A 16,332-nucleotide genomic window follows, 5' to 3' on the forward strand; every position below is an offset into this window, starting at 1 on the left:
TTAGAACTGCAAGCACAACACAGGTGGCTTGTATTGTGATAGATGTCTTCCTGGTTTCTTTGGAGATGCTACTAAAGGGAAACCTGATGACTGCCAGCTGTGTGCCTGCCCACTGAGTATACCTTCAAACAAGTAAGTATACCCACTGAACAGTGGCTTTGCATCCTTTATTGGAACCCTGGGTACACACAAACACACATGTACAAACCAGGAGGGACCAGGGGCTGGATGTGGAGGGGGAACAAAACCCGCCATGCCAGCCAAACTTTTGCCGCTGCCGGACAGGCATGGGGCACAGAGGGTTTGTGGGGCTGTGCTGCACTGCCTGCCTCCCCCCCCTCCCGTCCACAGCAAGAGGGAGCCCAGCCAACTGAGATGGCCCTTGGTGAGGGGGCCGGGGGTGTGGTGGCAAGACCGGACTCCAGGCCCCAGAGACCCCTGGTGGCAAGCAGGGCAGGTCCCTGGCCCTCCCATTATGCCCCTGCAACTGAGTACTGAGTATACCTTCAAACAAGTAAGTTGGTGGTATCTATGGCCTATTACTAAGCAGGCCAAATGAAAGGCCGAATGGAAGTGTTCTCCCACCCCCTCCCTCAGCAAGGGTGTATATGAAATATAAGGGCAGCCTGAGTAGGTGTCAGAATCAATCCATCAGATTCAGAGAATTGACTGCTGTTGAGCTCTTTTGCTAATTTCATAGATCCCCACTTCCTTTAAAAAATGTGGCATAGTTTTGATTACATGACAATCCATAGGTCTCAATCAGAATCATTGTATTGTATATACTGTAATACTGTATTTGTAATATTGTAATATTGCAATACTGCAAAGTTTTATCACAAAATGATCAAATTACTGCAATCAAGCTTGTTTATATTTATTTCACCACCATAGCCATATTAAGCCAAAGCTTTGTCCTAAGGCTGCCGGTCTACTGCTGGGTTGTTTGGCAAATTGAATGTCTATGTAGTGCACACAAACCTCTGAGGGAAATAAAAAGAAGAATAATTGAGGACTTATCTCTTTAAAATAGTGGAGTGACAGATATCCTGTTGTTTCAAACTGCCTGTGTCTTCCAGTGTGCCAGCAGATTACCTCATTACATTGTGTCAATCAGATACTCAAAGAGGGGAAACTCAGAAAACAAAATGCTGGAAGGCAGAGGGACACAGCTAGAGTAAAATACTAGCAGAGGATTTGTAAGCATGCAAATGATTGGGTTGCTGAGAAACTTAACTGTATCGTTTATATTGTATCTGTAAAAAGAAATAGAAGAAAGAAAGAGAAAGTGGTATGATAGGAAATTGTCATTTGCTATTGCAATGACTAAATAATTGCTATTGCAATGATTAAAGCGACATACATGAGGTTACAGGTCTTCCTCAAGTTTAAAGAATCCATGTAGCTCTGGTTCTTTTCAGTTGTATTAGGATTCTAACCTTTAGTCATGGAGGTTAGGAATCAAGGATGGAAAATATCTACAAAGGTTGCCACTCCTGATTCTGAATCCCAAAGAATAACGTGTAAGTCATCCACCATTCATTGATCTTCACTTAAATACAGCTTTGACATACCATGAGAAACATCACCACAAAGTTTCCCCTTCCCTGCTTTTAATGCGGCAGTTTTATTCCACTATTCATGTAAGCTGAGTTTACTGAGCTTTCCAGTCAATTGTCCGTTAGCTGCGGTGAGATTTAACTTGGGAACAAAGTCTGGGATAGAGCGCATTGCCAGGCCCTGGAGGGCTCAGACAAGCAGCTGTACATTCCTGCTTTTAAATGGTGTAGCGGCTCATTGATAGACTAAAGTCCCATAACAACATGTCATATGGATGCTGCCACCCGTTCGAGCTATATTCAGTGTCGGCAGAAATAGCAGAGTCATTCCAAACTCTACCGGCTGGAGCCAAACCTAAGCTCCATGTGTGAGACCAGAAGGACTTTCCCTGTAAAAGCAGCGCTCTCTGAGGAAAGACAGCAACGATGCTGCTAATGAATGTCTTTTTATCTTTCCTCTGTGTCCCTCTTCTGGCCCTTCATCAACAACAAAGTTTTAGCCCAACATGTCATTTGGATCAGAGTCGTGGATTAATATGTGACAAATGCCCCCCTGGGTATGCTGGCTCACGCTGTGAGAGGTAAGCGCCATATAGGATTTTATTGTCTTTGTCTAACAGAACTTCATTTCATGGTTCTTTTCCAAGCCTCTATATTATTCAAGCATCCATATGCACCCAGAGTCAGAATTGTGGGGTGGTGATGTCATACAAGATTTCTATTTAAATGAGAATTTCCATTGTCTATTCCACATTTGTACAGCAGATTTGTTCTCTGCTCAGTAGGCCTGCAAAATTGTTTTTATTTAATGCTTCAGATAAGCATTAAGCTACAAACAAAGTATTTTCCATAGAAGTAGTATTACTTGATGGGATTCTTTTTGCTGGATTTTTGTGCACCTGTTAGTTTCCGTTGTTATTTTTGTGTGTTCCTAATTTGGCTCAAATATTGAGGGTCTATTTAATCAGTTATTCAGTGAAATGTTATTTCATCTCCTAACGCTGAGCCAAACAATGTAATTGCGGAAGCTAGATTTATTTGTCTCAACTACTTTAAAACTCATATTTTCAGACTTTGCTGCTTCTAATTCTCCTCTGAATTTGCCTATTTAGCATGTGAAATTACTGGGCTACAAATAAAGTTGCAGTGTTAAAAATATTTCAGAGGGGCTGTTTTTGTTCTCCTGCAACGTGATACAGGCACGCTGTTTCCAAAGTGATGGAAGGTGTACAAATGTAGAATCTGGGTATATGATCAATCTTTCCCTAAGAGAATCCCATGTTTGATGAAATTCTGTATCTTGTGTTGCATATCCTCAGCTAGGAAACAGGCTTATGCTGAATCTGACTACTGATCCTTCTAGATTGTTCTTGTCTGCAGTGACTTGCAGTGGCTCTTTAAGGTATGGGGGCAGAAGGCTTTGCCAGCACAGGCTCTTAATAGCTGCATCAGGTGAAGGGAGGGCCACAAGAATGAACACAGGAGAATGGTCTTGGGTTGAACCAGGCCACAACTTTATTGATTACAATAAAGTGTCTGGAGACACTGGGTGTTGAACCTGGTATCTTCTGCATGCAAACTATGTGCTCTACAACTAAGCCACAACCCTTCGCTTTGCCCTGTTGTTCTGGAAAATTTGATATTCTGGAAAGTTTGATTTGAGACACAGCAAAAAAAAAGAGAAAGACTGTAAATTGAAAGTCCATGAAAGGCAGGGATAACTCAAAATGTTACGGAAGTTGGTAGTGTTCCCCAAATACTTCCCAGTATATTAAGGTCATATATAGCACAGAATAAAACCTTGCACCCTTAATAATGGTCTTTGCATACCTTTGACTTTCCCAAACTAGTTTTTCTGGGGTCACCCCTGATAAAAGCCACTTTATTCTCACTGGAAGCAAACAACACTTAGCAGTTGGCATCCAAAGAAAGATTGTGGCCATGAGTTTTTCAGATTCTTTTTGTCAGGTTGAAAATGTCTTCGAGATGTGCCCACTTTGAGACAACTTGCCACAGCACTTTAAGGCTACTTCTTTTTCTTGTCCTTGCTGTCACTATAGGAAGTGAGAACATAATGAAAACAATGCCTCTTAAATACCAATTTTTCTTATTTTTCTTATGCTAATAATTATCTTGCTTTTCATCAGTGAGGGAGCTCGAGGTCTTATAAGTGGTGTTTTGGAGTGCTTTTCTAGCCAGACACACATTAGAATGGACAAAGGGCCCGATCTGCATACAGTTTGCTGGGCCCAACAAATCCTGTTTATATTATTGATCACCACTACCTTGGTATAATGGAAGCTGGAATGTTTAACATGTTGGCTACTGCCCAATTCATTGGGTTATATGGCTACATCCTACAAAGTGCTCTAACTGTTCATCATTCTGACCTACATTCAATATTGCCATTCCTGAATGACATCACTGAAGACATTCCCCAATATGAAAGAAAACCCAGTCATTGGGTGGGGGGCGGGGGTTGTTCTGAAGGTCTACGGCTCGTTACGGTATTTCTAGTTAGAAAACCCAGGTTCTTTCACCCTCTGAACCTTAAAATGTGGAAGAACTGACATTTGGAAAGAAGAATACAGCTCAAACATGGCAAGCAGTCAGCAATTTGCAAAGCCTCGGGAGAATGTATGGCATGTGTAAAAGGAGTGGGGGAGGTTCCAAATGTAGAATGTTCCTTTCAATTAAAGACTTTTGAGAGTGATCTTAGAAAGTGCAGGCATTTAGCCATATGCTTCGTTAACATTAAGAGTCAAAGCAGAAGGCTCAGAACAAATACCAAGCCCACACTTTCTTTGTACATTCATTTGGTGTTATATTTGGCTGAAAGCACCTGCCAAAAGAAGGCTTAGGCACTCACCCGCTTATCACTAGGGCTGTTGCTGCTGAGTGCTATTTCTGTCTATCTTTTCCTGTCTCGCTGGCAAGTCATCACCCTCTTCTCAAACCTGAGGGCTGTGAAGTTAATGAATGCAAGAACAAATCAGCCGAAGAGTACTTCTGTGACAGTTTGTCAATGTAGGGGGTCACTGACAAGTCCCATAAGCAACAAGTAGTATTTCTTGAGTGGAGGGTAGTCCATAGGTTAGCAACAAGGAAGGAATTTGAATAAGTGTGTGTCTGTTTTAATTGTCACAAGTTGCACAATAACGCACCGAGCCATTGGTTATAAAAACAACAACAACATGCCAGCATTTAGAAAGCCGTCTTTGTATACTATCATATGTGAATGAGTAATAACTTCAGGAATTTGCATGGAATCCCATCTTTCTTTTTTTAGCTTGGGGGCGCAGCTCTGAGTCATGTCGCTATTAAATTAACTGTTTTAAAATTACCCTGACGTGTTCTATGTTCAGTTTTGTCTTGCAGCAACCACCCATGATTTCTCACTCCTAGAGTTGGCAATAAATCTCCTTTTGTGTATTTATAATGCTAGAAAATTAAGAATACTTTATAGGGTTTTTGTTGTTGTTATCAAGAACATTGTTCCATTTATTTGTATGCAGATCAAGTTCTGGGCTGCATTTCTGTTTGTTTTGTTGGATTGGTCATTACCAAGTTCTTTTTTTCATTTTTTTGCATCTGCTCCCGTTGCTTAAACACTTGACCATTCTGTACTCCTTTTTGCTCTAGTGTTCTAGCAGTCACTTTCTTTGCTGTTCCGTTCCTTCTGCTTTCTCTTTTCCCATACATTTAGAATGCTTCTGCTTGCTAAGATACCGGTAGCATCATCCCTTTCTTTAAATCTCTCAACTGTCCCTTTGTTGCTTTCAATTTTGTGCCCTAATCCTTGCTTTTGAGGCTCTCTGTCTCTCTGCCTTTGGCAAAATTCAATTCTTATCTCTCTCTTTATTTCCCATCTCACCGTCTTCTCTCTCTCAACAAGCACATCTGAGGACTGGAGATGAGTTAGGCATTTGTGGGCCAACACGTGTTCAGTAAGAAAAGTGACCCTCAAATTCAGAGCCTCAAAGGAAAGGACTAAGGCTAGAGATTCATTCAGAAAGGAACAGGCAGCAGTTGGAGGGGGGGGGGCGAGACAAGCAGCCAGACATTTTGATAATGTTACCTTAGTAGTGAGTAAGAAGGGGGCATTCTGAAATAACCTACAAAGGAGAGAGAGCAGAATATGGGGAATGAAAGGGATGGGTGACAGGAAACTAGAAGCAACATGATCTGATTGCTTCTATATTCATGACGAAGAGTTCAAAAACAGCCTTTGCAATGGGTCAAAATGGTCATTTGAATTTATGTTCCTTAATTAAAATTAATAAATAAAGACGTGTACAGATATAGTTTAGTAGCTTTAGTTAAGCTGCAGGCTCCCCCCAAAAAACTAAGTATGAAGAACACCCTTGGGCTAACAATTCCCGCCCTCCCAATTCCTACACAAATGACTGCTGTTCAATTGTTTCAAAAATTGGCATGGGGGCACACACTTGATGATTTTCTCTCATTCATATTGCTATTCTACAAGTTGTTCAGGTTGAATAGCATAATCTGATGCTCTATGATTCCATCCATCCTGCAATTTGAATGGATGTACACAGAGCCTAGGGCTTGCTGATCCGAAGGTCGGCGGTTCGAATCCCCGCGACAGGGTGAGCTCCCGTTGCTCAGTCCCAGCTCTTGCCAACCTAGCAGTTCGAAAGCACGTCAAAGTGCAAGTAGATAAATAGGTACCGCTCCAGGGGGAAGGTAAACGGTGTTTCCGTGTGCTGCTCTGGTTCGCCATAAGCGGTTTAGTCATGCTGGCCACATGACCTGGAAGCTGTACGCTGGCTTCCTTGGCCAGTAAAGCGAGATGAGCACCGCAACCCCAGAGTCGTCTGCGACTGGACCTAATGGTCTGGGTTCCCTTTACCTTTTACCCTAGGGAGAGAAATACTTTATAACTGTCATATATGTGCCTGCCAGGTAGATGTGGAGGTTATTACTCTAGTTTATAACTACATCTAAGAGGGACAAGAATGTCCTTTTTCCAAAAAAAGCTTTTCCAATAATAATAATAATAATGCTGGCATCTGACTGTCTCGGGAGACAATGGAGGAGTGTTCCTTTGTGGGCGAGGTCAAGCTGTTGAAAGGTTACAGTGCCTGCTGTGGCTGTAGAGACCGATGAGGAAGAGACATGTTTGTTGCAGCTGAGGCAGATGAAGGCACCCAGTTGTGCAGCTACAGATGCACCAAGGCATTTCTTCTCTCTGTGTTCCTCCCAGCGATCAATTCTCCTCTGGTCACTGCTATGGATACATGACTTGACTGCTTGTCTCCAGGGACTGCAGTCGCCTGCAAGGGATTCCCACATGGCGGGGTTGATGTTACCAGCCTTCATGTCATGCTTGCAGACAATAATATTCATAATATCTGATTTTTTCTTCCTCTGTTTCTTTTCCTTATAGCCATTCGGCACTGTTGTTGTTGTATTTAAAGAAACGACTTCCCTATTAATATAAGATATTAATGTTACACATGACTCATTCCTCCTTTGCGCCCGTTCTCATGAGCACAGCCCATTGGATAAGAAGAGAGTAAGTGAAGTGGAAGAATTCCTAAAGGAAACATACGGAGCTATAAAGTAGACAACATTCAGGGTTTACCAGGAAATTCAGAGAAGGAAAAGGAAGCAAAAAGGAGACTAAACAGGATTAGGGTCACTTCTCCCCCCCCCCCCCAGCAATCAGTGCTTTTGATAGATATTTGGGATTCATCACAAGACACATCAGTAGAATGTGGTTCCAGAACACTTGGAAAAGGCCAGGAGACCAAGGTTTATGTTAACTTTAATTAGCAGTTTGAAATGATGAGAATTGGGGCAGGGAGGGAGGAGAGTGATCAAAGTGGATTGTCATTAGTAGGAGGGTTATTTATGATTAGCACATCAGTACTCACAAGTCCTTTGGGTGTTCTTCTTATGACTGGCTTTGTACATTTCTGCTGGCATTATCCGATACAAGACAAAAGCTTAAACGAAAGAGGATGGGCAGAGCGAAAGAAATGAACCCTGATAAGCGAAGGCGAAAATTATTAGCAATTGAAGGAGTCATCTGTATTATATCAGCATACTTGCAGAAATTGCATTGGACTGGCCACATGAGGCCCTTTGTTCTACAGGTTCCATGTAGACTAGGCCTGCTTAGTCAAACCAAGGAAAACTAGCATCAAGTCTGCCATCCCCTTACTTAAGAGTGGCCAGCTCAGATGCTTTAGGAAACTTTAGAGAAAAGGCAAGTAAGAGGCAACATGAATGATACAAGCTTATAAAATTATGCATGGCATGGAGGAAGGGGATAGTGAAAAGTTTTTCTTGATCTCTCATAACATTAGGTAAAAGGTAAAAGTTAAATGTGCTTTCGAACTGCTAAATTGACAGAAGCTGGGACAGAGCAACGGGAGCTCACCCCGTTGTGTGAAGTTGAACCACCAACCTTCCAATCAGCAAGCCCAAGGGGCTCAGTTGTTTAGACCACAGCACCACCTGCATCCCTCATAACAGTAGAACTCATGGACATCCAATGAAGCTGAATGTTGGAAGAATCAGGACTTTTTCATGCAGCATATAGTTAAACTATGGAACTATGGACACATTGAAGACCACCAACTTAGTTGGCTTTAAAAGGCTATTAGACAAATTCATGGAGGAGAAGGGCTATCAATGGCTACTAGCCATTATGGTTGGAGGCAATAATGCTTCTGCATGACAGTTGCTGGAAACTGCAGCAGAGAAGAGTTCTCTTGCGGTCAGATCCTACTTGAGGGTTTCCAACAGGCATCTGGTTGGCCACTGTAAGCACAGGCTGATGGAGTAGAGGGGCTATTGGAGCAACAAAGCCTCTATAATAAAATTTCACCCACTTTAACAACTATTTCTAAGGGTGCAGTCCTATGCTGAAGATCTACCATCTGACGGGCTATAAGAGTTAGTGGAAGTTCTCTGTGGTAGCTGTGAGGAGCATGAGGCAACTTGAACCATTGCCAGGAGGGGCGGCCCTGTAGAATGGAGACACTCTAGTAGGATCTTTAGTGTTGTGTGTGAGAGAGCTGGTGCTGGGACTTAAGGAGTGTCCCCATCATTGGCAGCTCGTCATCTCCCTTCATGTATGAACAGCATACATGCTGCTACAGTCCCTGATTGGTGGACTATGGTGGTGTTTCCAGGGATGCCTTTAGCATCTCTATCATTTTTCTATGTTTTATTTTGTATTTCTCAAGTAGTTCCCACCCCTTCAGGACTGGGAATTCATTGGATGCAGTGTTTTGTATGTGTCTGCAGACTGCCCATAGTTGTCCATCATAAAGAAGAGTGCATGATATGAGGCTAGAGAAAGATAGTTCTTTGACTCACTCCTTATCATCTGAGTTATGCTTTCCCTGCACTGGTTAGTGTGCTGTGATTGGGTGCTGAGTTACACTATATGGCAGTTATGTGAACCCCTTTGGTATTTCCTCTGCCCTCAGAAGCTCAGGGTGGCAGGTCAACTAGGGGAGGACATTCTCTGTGGTAGCCCTGATGCTGTGGAATTCCCTCCCCACAGAGGTGTGTGTGACACCTTAATAGCACGGCTTTCATCGTATGTTGAATACATGTCTTTACCCTGGCCTTTGACACTTGGGAGAGATATTTTTAGGACCTTTTCTAGTTCTGATGTAATTTGTTTTAAATGGTGTTAATGTTGCATTTTACATCATTGTGGCCTGCCTCGGGACCTTGTATTGAAGGGTGGGTGAAATATACTCGGAGTCGAGAGTGAATTTCATGCTCTTTATTCAGCTCATATTCATCAAGGAGAAGAAGAGAAGACGAATGGCTCTTTTCCCAAAACCATCTGCTTATATACATTATTTACACAATGGGCCTTGCGTGATTGGCTACTTCAGGGCTACACCTGTGGGCCAATTATATTGTGGATTGACTTCTGCCTGCAGCCTGATTGGCTGCTCCTACAGGCCAATCAGGTAGCAGATTCACTTCTGCCAGCCGCCTGATTGGCTGCTCCAGCAGGCCAATCAGGTTGCGGATTCACTTCCACCTGGAGTTGGATTGGGTAGCTCCCGCTGATTCTGAATCCTATTGTTCTAGGATTCAGCTCAGTACATAACAGTGGGAAATACATCTAATAATAAATAAATAAACACATCAGAACCACAATAATTATTGTTGTTAATCAACAACAATAATTCTTGTGCTTTTGTTCTGATGTGGATGGAACATTCATCAATGCAGGAGTGGGATTTTAAAAATTATTTCCCCCTTCCTTCAAAGTCAGTGGGAAGAAGGATTCTGTGGTTGGTGTAAAGTGCCATTGGTGGGAGTATAGACTTTGGCATAAATATGCTCCTCTCTTGTGCTTCCTACATCTCCACCCATTTCAGACATGCCTTAGAGAATAATACCAGCATCAGAGAATAGCACCAGTACAACAGATCTAAAAAGTACCAAAATATTTATGATTCCAAACCTGAGGGAAGGGGGCTTCATCTGCTAGCAAAAGAAATCTTAACCAAGCGTTAGATTAGCCCTTCTGGGTGGGGTGTTTGAAAACTAGGTGCCCACACACTGAAATGACCCTCTCCCTAATGACATCCAAGGTTCAGTTTCTTGTGTGTTTGGGGGGGGGTGTTACCCAGGAATTTATCTCAGAAAACAATCTTAAGGTCCTGGTAAGTATATGTGGCTGAGTCATTCAAATGTCCTTCCATCCACTTAGGAACTTCTCTCACATTGCTTGTAAATGTTTAAAGGGAACTTAACTGGGGTGAAATCAAAGGTTTCTTGTGTTAGCTTGTGTGCCCCCATCCCTTGTTATGTATGCAGTTTATTTCGTTGTCAATTTGCATGGTATTTTGTTTTCCTTTCTCAACCAGACCCTTTATGCTGCATGGCAAGGTATGTCAGATTTGCTGGTTAGCTGGCATAGTTGAATTTTCTTCTTGTATACTTGCACATGATGGGCTGTATCATAAAGGGTTCTCCACATGAATCTGATTTCCACTGGAGTGGTAACAGACAGGTTTCTTATTATGCTTTTCTCTCATCTTCAGGCCCAGTGACCAGCTCCCTCCCCTCTCCCTGCTCTTCTGCATCCCCCCTCCCTCCCTGAAATCTAATAACTGGTGGAGCTGGCAGGATTTCAGCTAGTAATGAATCTTCAGTGCTGTTAAGGAAACCGGAAAAATGATGGGAATTGTGGGTGGGTAGGGAAACTCTGAGAAACACTTGAGAGAAAATAAAGCTGTCTTTAGTGATTCGTATGGCAACAGAGCTGTAAACAATGTTGTTATTTTTAAAAAAATGCCAACAGGTCAATGTAAATACTTTAAGATGTTATGTCTGTCGCCCTAGGTGTGCAGAAGGATATTTTGGACAACCTTTAAAACCAGGGGGGTCGTGCCAGCCTTGCCAGTGTAATGACAACCTCGACTTCTCCATTCCTGGCAGCTGTGACAGCTTGTCTGGAGCTTGTCTGATATGTAAGCCAGGTACAACAGGCCAATACTGTGAGAAGTGTGCTGATGGGTATTTCGGAGATGCTGTTGATGTAAAGAACTGTCAACGTAAGTCTTGGAATCCTGCTTCTCCTGTCAGAATGCATTCATTCCCTATGGGCATAGCGCACGAGGGTCTGTCAAATAGGACATGCATTTATTTTCGTGGTATTACGTACAGTAAGTGTCACATTATCCAAACCGCGGTTAGTTCAGATTTCCTTACTTGCTATCTAGATTCTGGGTCATTATTTATTTATTTAGTTTCGTGGTGCTATCACTTGTGCACAGCATTTTACATATTAAAAGAGGGCAGGTGCTACCAGCACCCTTTTCCCATCTGAACTCCAGATTATACCAAGGGTGGGGAACTGGATCCGGCCCATTCACCCTGCCACACATTTGATAAGTGAGCTGGTTTGACAGTTGGGTTGTCATGATGACATTGTGGGACCCATTTTTACCTTCGCGGAGAATCAACTTTAGAAGGGTGTCCTATGTGTCCCTTTTATGGCCTGTGATGCCTGCCTTCATCTTTGGACAGGACTTGCTTCCCTTCCCAGTCTCGTTTAAAATCGCCTGCTATAGGAGAATAAAAATAAGGACCCTGGGGAGGAACCGCAGAATTCTTCCCTGCCGCTTCTGCTTTCCTAGGCCAGACTAAATGAGATGATGATAAACAAGGGTATGAAAATAACAGCATTGTGTTGAGCTTGCCCTCTTCATAGGATTGAATACAGCTAACCTCATGTCATGACACCATTTGGCTAAGTGATTCTCTCCCCTGTCAGCGGCAACCAATTATGTGGAGCAGGAGGAAGAAAAAATGCACATCACAATGATGATCTTGTCATATGCACACAGGCACATGCAGCAGCCTTATATTCTCCCCCTTCTCCCCCTAGTCAAGCTGACCACAGTTTAGGGGTTTAGGAACACCTTTCTTTTTACCTTGTAAGCTGGTTGACAAAAAGTTGCATTACACATATTGAGGAGGAAATGAAGGTAAAGGCTACCCTTTTCTTGCCAACTTCTTCTGCATATTTCTTCTGCCCTTATGTCAGGCATCCCCAAACTCGGCCCTCCAGATGTTTTGGGAAAGCAACTCCCATCATCCCTAGCTAACAGGACCAGTGGTCAGGGATGATGGGAATTGTAGTCCCAAAACATCTGGAGGGCCGAGTTTGGGGATGCCTGCCTTATGTTCAGTATCTGTCACAGTGCGTGACTAATCAGAAGGATGTCACCACTGGTTTTAAAAAAGAAATTGTGCAATAATACTGTTTTGTTGTTCCCATTGAGTTGCTCGTTTAGTGTAAAGGTATGAGATATATTTCTTTTATTTATCTGTGTATTTAATATTTACAGCCGTACCTTGGAATTTGAATGGAAGCCATTCCAGAAGTCCGTTCAACTTCCAAAATGTTCAGAAATCAAAATGCAGCTTCTGATTGGCTGCAGGAACCTCCTGCAGCCAACCAGAAGCCGTGAAGGCCCCGTCAGATGTTCGGGTTCTAAAGAACATTCACAAGCCAGAACACTCACTTCCAGGTTTGCGGTGTTTGGGAGTAAAACATCCGAGTACTAAGGCATTCAGGATCCGAGGTACGACTGTATTTAGATTGAGGGTTCCCACCCTGGTATGTGGACTACCAGTGGTCCACAAGCTTTATTCAGGTGGTTCACAGCATGGCTGCGATGAACACTTACCATTTGAGTTCTATAAAATTTTGGAGAATTCAAATTGTAATACAACATAAGAAACAAAAGAAGCAATAGGAATACAATTAAAAATCATACAGCATCTAGCACAGCACATCACAATTACTACAATAAGCAGAAAAATAATAATCCAGTGGTCTGCTAAACCCATCAGCAATTTTTTTAGGGGTCCATTGTGGGGGAGGTTGGGGGTCGCTGATTTAGATCATTTCTTTACCGCTTTACATCTATGAAAGTGATTTACAGTGGATCTTAAAATATCATGTACAACATTGCAAAATATAAGAACAGAACTTTACAAATGAATTTCAAATACAAAAGTGCAATAAATGCCCATGGTTTAAAGTAGTATAATTAAAATGGATCATATGTTCAGAACCGGAGCAGGAAACCTGATTTTAAGAAATTGTATTAAATTAAATTAATTTGATTTGATTTGTAATAATTTGGAAAATTAATTTGAAAAAAAATTGGGGGGGGGATGAAACAACATATCCTTTTAAACAAACACTACAAGTTAAAAGCAAATACTGTACAAAAATACGTTAACAGATGGAAGCTATTCCAACATTCCCTCCGTAGTAGCATCTCCCAAACATATCCTTAGCACTTCACCTTCACCCGTTCTCACCAACCATACTCATAACACAGTTAATGCCCAGCTGACCACTTGGCACAGAGCATCTGATGTACAGAGAATCACCTGGCAGCATTAAATATAATTTTCAACCAGCTCATTCATGGATCTCCAAGGCAATACAGTGCCATACAAACATAGCCACTCCTTGTCTTCCACCTAGGTAGGGTCTTCTGTGGATCAATTCAGTCTCTTGCACTAATAAGATGTTCATAAGATTTCCCCACCATCACCACTTCTGCACATTTGGGATTTTTACAGGTTCCAATTTCAGCAGCTGCATTGGAGTTGATTAATAATTCATTGGTGCGGTGCCTCGTGACTTGCTCTTTAAGGATGTCATTTAAAAAGCAGCGGATTTGAAAAATCAAACTATGAGCAGACTTGAAATTCCCATTGCTGCACTTCTTTCCTTGAGGCATTGACATGGCTGAAACTTTGAACATTTCCTCTACAGAGACAGCTGTATAGGAGGCTCTGTGTGGAGCGAAAACATACTATATATATATATATATATATATATATATATATATATATATAACATTAAAATAGATAGCTTTTTAATGTATATTTATATTATTTGCTTTTTGTCATTAGCTGAGTTCACAGTAGAACTTCTCAGTATATTAATGTTCTTGTGCTTGCAGTTACTGCAAATTTATTTCTCCTCCTATTACAACTAGGCTTTCTTTTTTGCATATTTCTCGGGCAGGCTTCCATGAAGTTTGCCCCGAAGCTGTGAAACAGAGGGACTGTGCCTATGCTTTGTTGCTTTCAATTTTTCCTTTTCATTAAAGAATCAACTTCATGATTGAACACTTGCAAAGCAAGAGTCTTGCTCTCAAAATACTGTGTTTTTTCCCTCCCTTTCCCTTCTTTCCTTCCTGCTGGGGTCATTTAAATTAGTCAATTCAATTGGCAGCTCAGTTTTGTCACCAGCCTGTTATTCCTAAACATTATTTTTAAGAAACGAAAATCTAAAATAAAAGTATCAAACGAGTAGCCCAGATCTATTTGTCCATTATTTCACAATTGGCTTTTAATTATGGAAACATCACAAGATTCGTGCAGCTGAAAGTTGCATGGTCTTCACGGCAGATTAAAAAAAGAAAAGAACGTAAAGCCCTAACGATTGTACATTCTGTATAATTTGAGGCACAGCTAAATGGTTTAGGAGAACTGTCTGGAGGGGAGAGGCACCCACCACCCAGTGGGAAGTGGCCAAAGGAAATACTGGATGGATGTGCATTGAAACCCATGAGGTGTGTCCTTGGATCCATTGCAGGGATTACTGGGCCACAGAATTGCCTGGCTTTCCCAGGGGTGTATTTATATTACGGTAATAAAATTCTCCTGTGAACATAAGTCACATAATCTGGTACTAGAATTCCATTATCTGTGCAGGCAAGGACTTTTTCATGCAGAATGTATAGCCTGGCATCTGCCATTAAATACAGAAGAAGCCATCAGTGACCTAATCAGGATCGTGTGCTCATGGCAGGATTCTAGTTGCATGGTTCTGAGTCAATTAAAAATGGGAGAGGGCAGTGGCACTCATCTTTCTCTTGTGTGGCTAATTGTAGACCAAGAACAGAGTTACAGTGTGTGTGTGTGTGTGTGTGTGTGTGTGTGTGTGTTCATTTTGGAGTTCATTTTGTGTCATGTACATATCGCAGTGTACCAGCATGCATTACATTATGACACCCTTTCTTGTTTCCATGTAGCTTGTCGTTGTCATCTCAATGGCTCATTTTCAGAGACTTGCAACTCTAAGACTGGGCAGTGTGACTGCAGACCCAACGTGTTGGGGCGTAGATGTGATGAATGTAAGGTAAGCCATAAAAACTGATCCATCCTTATTGTTTTGCCCCTTTCTATGTGTTATATTAGAACGACTCTTTTTTGTTGTTTAAATAAAATGTTGAGGGTTGTTTTGGGCTTAGAACTAAGGATGCTAACTGTCTTTGATATGTGTCTCATAATTTATTTCTAAGGGTTTCTGGATTTATTATTGGTGCTAATGGGAACATGTTATTTGTAGTGCACAGAATCTATCCCCTTTTAAAATTTAAGTCAAACAAAATAAATGTACACCATGAATAGCTAATAACTTTTTATGTATATAATGGAACATTTTAGTTCTTTGCAAAACAAAAACAAAAACTGACATAATAGTTGACATGAAAAAAAGAAAGGAAGAAAATGGGCAGAACACCCCCCTTTTGCATTGTTGCGTCATGATCCACATGTTTGTTTCTTTAAATTTTATATACAAATACAGAAGAAAACATAAGGAACAACCCTCTTGGCTTCTAGAATTATCATTCAACGCAATTGTGGGCTCAATGTCCATTTGCTTTTGTTTTTTCTTTTTAAAAAAGAGGTTAGGTCAGTTATCTGTTTTCTGACCACTCATCTCACACCTTGATCACAATTATTATGTCAGTGTTTACAACAATAAAGCAAACCTTCGAAGCATTTGAAATGAACGATTTGAAATGAGTGAAACAGATTGGCCCAATAAACGGGTAAGGCCGTCCAGAAAAATAGGAAAGTGATTCTGTGCTGTGGTAATCTGTGGAACTTCAAAGGCTTCTCCTGAAAGATTATTTTACTTCTCTCCTGTGTGAATGTTTCATTAGAGCACTTTAACTTTCTATGGGGGAAATTACAATAAGAAGCCATTAGGAGAACTAGGGGGGAAATGTCAATAGTAAAAAACCTGGGATTTGAAAAGTAACATGGTCATCTCAGGATAGAATTCCATTTTTAATGGCTTTTTAATCCAACAGAAGGAAGACCATTTTTATCAGTTCTTTCTACCCACTGTCACCCTCTGTGCCACCTTGAATGCTGTTCTGGATGGTCCCCCCAACCTTCTGAAACAGATTTTCAGGGGTACAACGGGCTGCAGGGTGAG

At 41.6% G+C, this 16,332-nt stretch overlaps 1 protein-coding gene across 8 annotated transcripts in view; it reads left to right on the top strand.

The window, feature by feature from the left end:
* LAMA2 (laminin subunit alpha 2) overlaps positions 1 to 16,332 on the top strand; it is a 377,555-nt gene that overhangs the window by 223,488 nt on the left and 137,735 nt on the right. For all 8 annotated transcript variants that reach the window (XM_060272671.1, XM_035109029.2, XM_060272672.1 and 5 more), the window contains 4 exons: positions 5 to 132; positions 2,054 to 2,140; positions 10,911 to 11,122; positions 15,137 to 15,243. In XM_060272671.1, coding sequence (XP_060128654.1) covers positions 5 to 132; positions 2,054 to 2,140; positions 10,911 to 11,122; positions 15,137 to 15,243 — 534 coding nt within the window. The remainder of the gene's footprint in view (positions 1 to 4; positions 133 to 2,053; positions 2,141 to 10,910; positions 11,123 to 15,136; positions 15,244 to 16,332) is intronic.

This window comes from Zootoca vivipara, chromosome 3, assembly GCF_963506605.1.
Source record: "Zootoca vivipara chromosome 3, rZooViv1.1, whole genome shotgun sequence".
NCBI classification, from domain to species: Eukaryota; Metazoa; Chordata; class Lepidosauria; order Squamata; family Lacertidae; genus Zootoca; species Zootoca vivipara.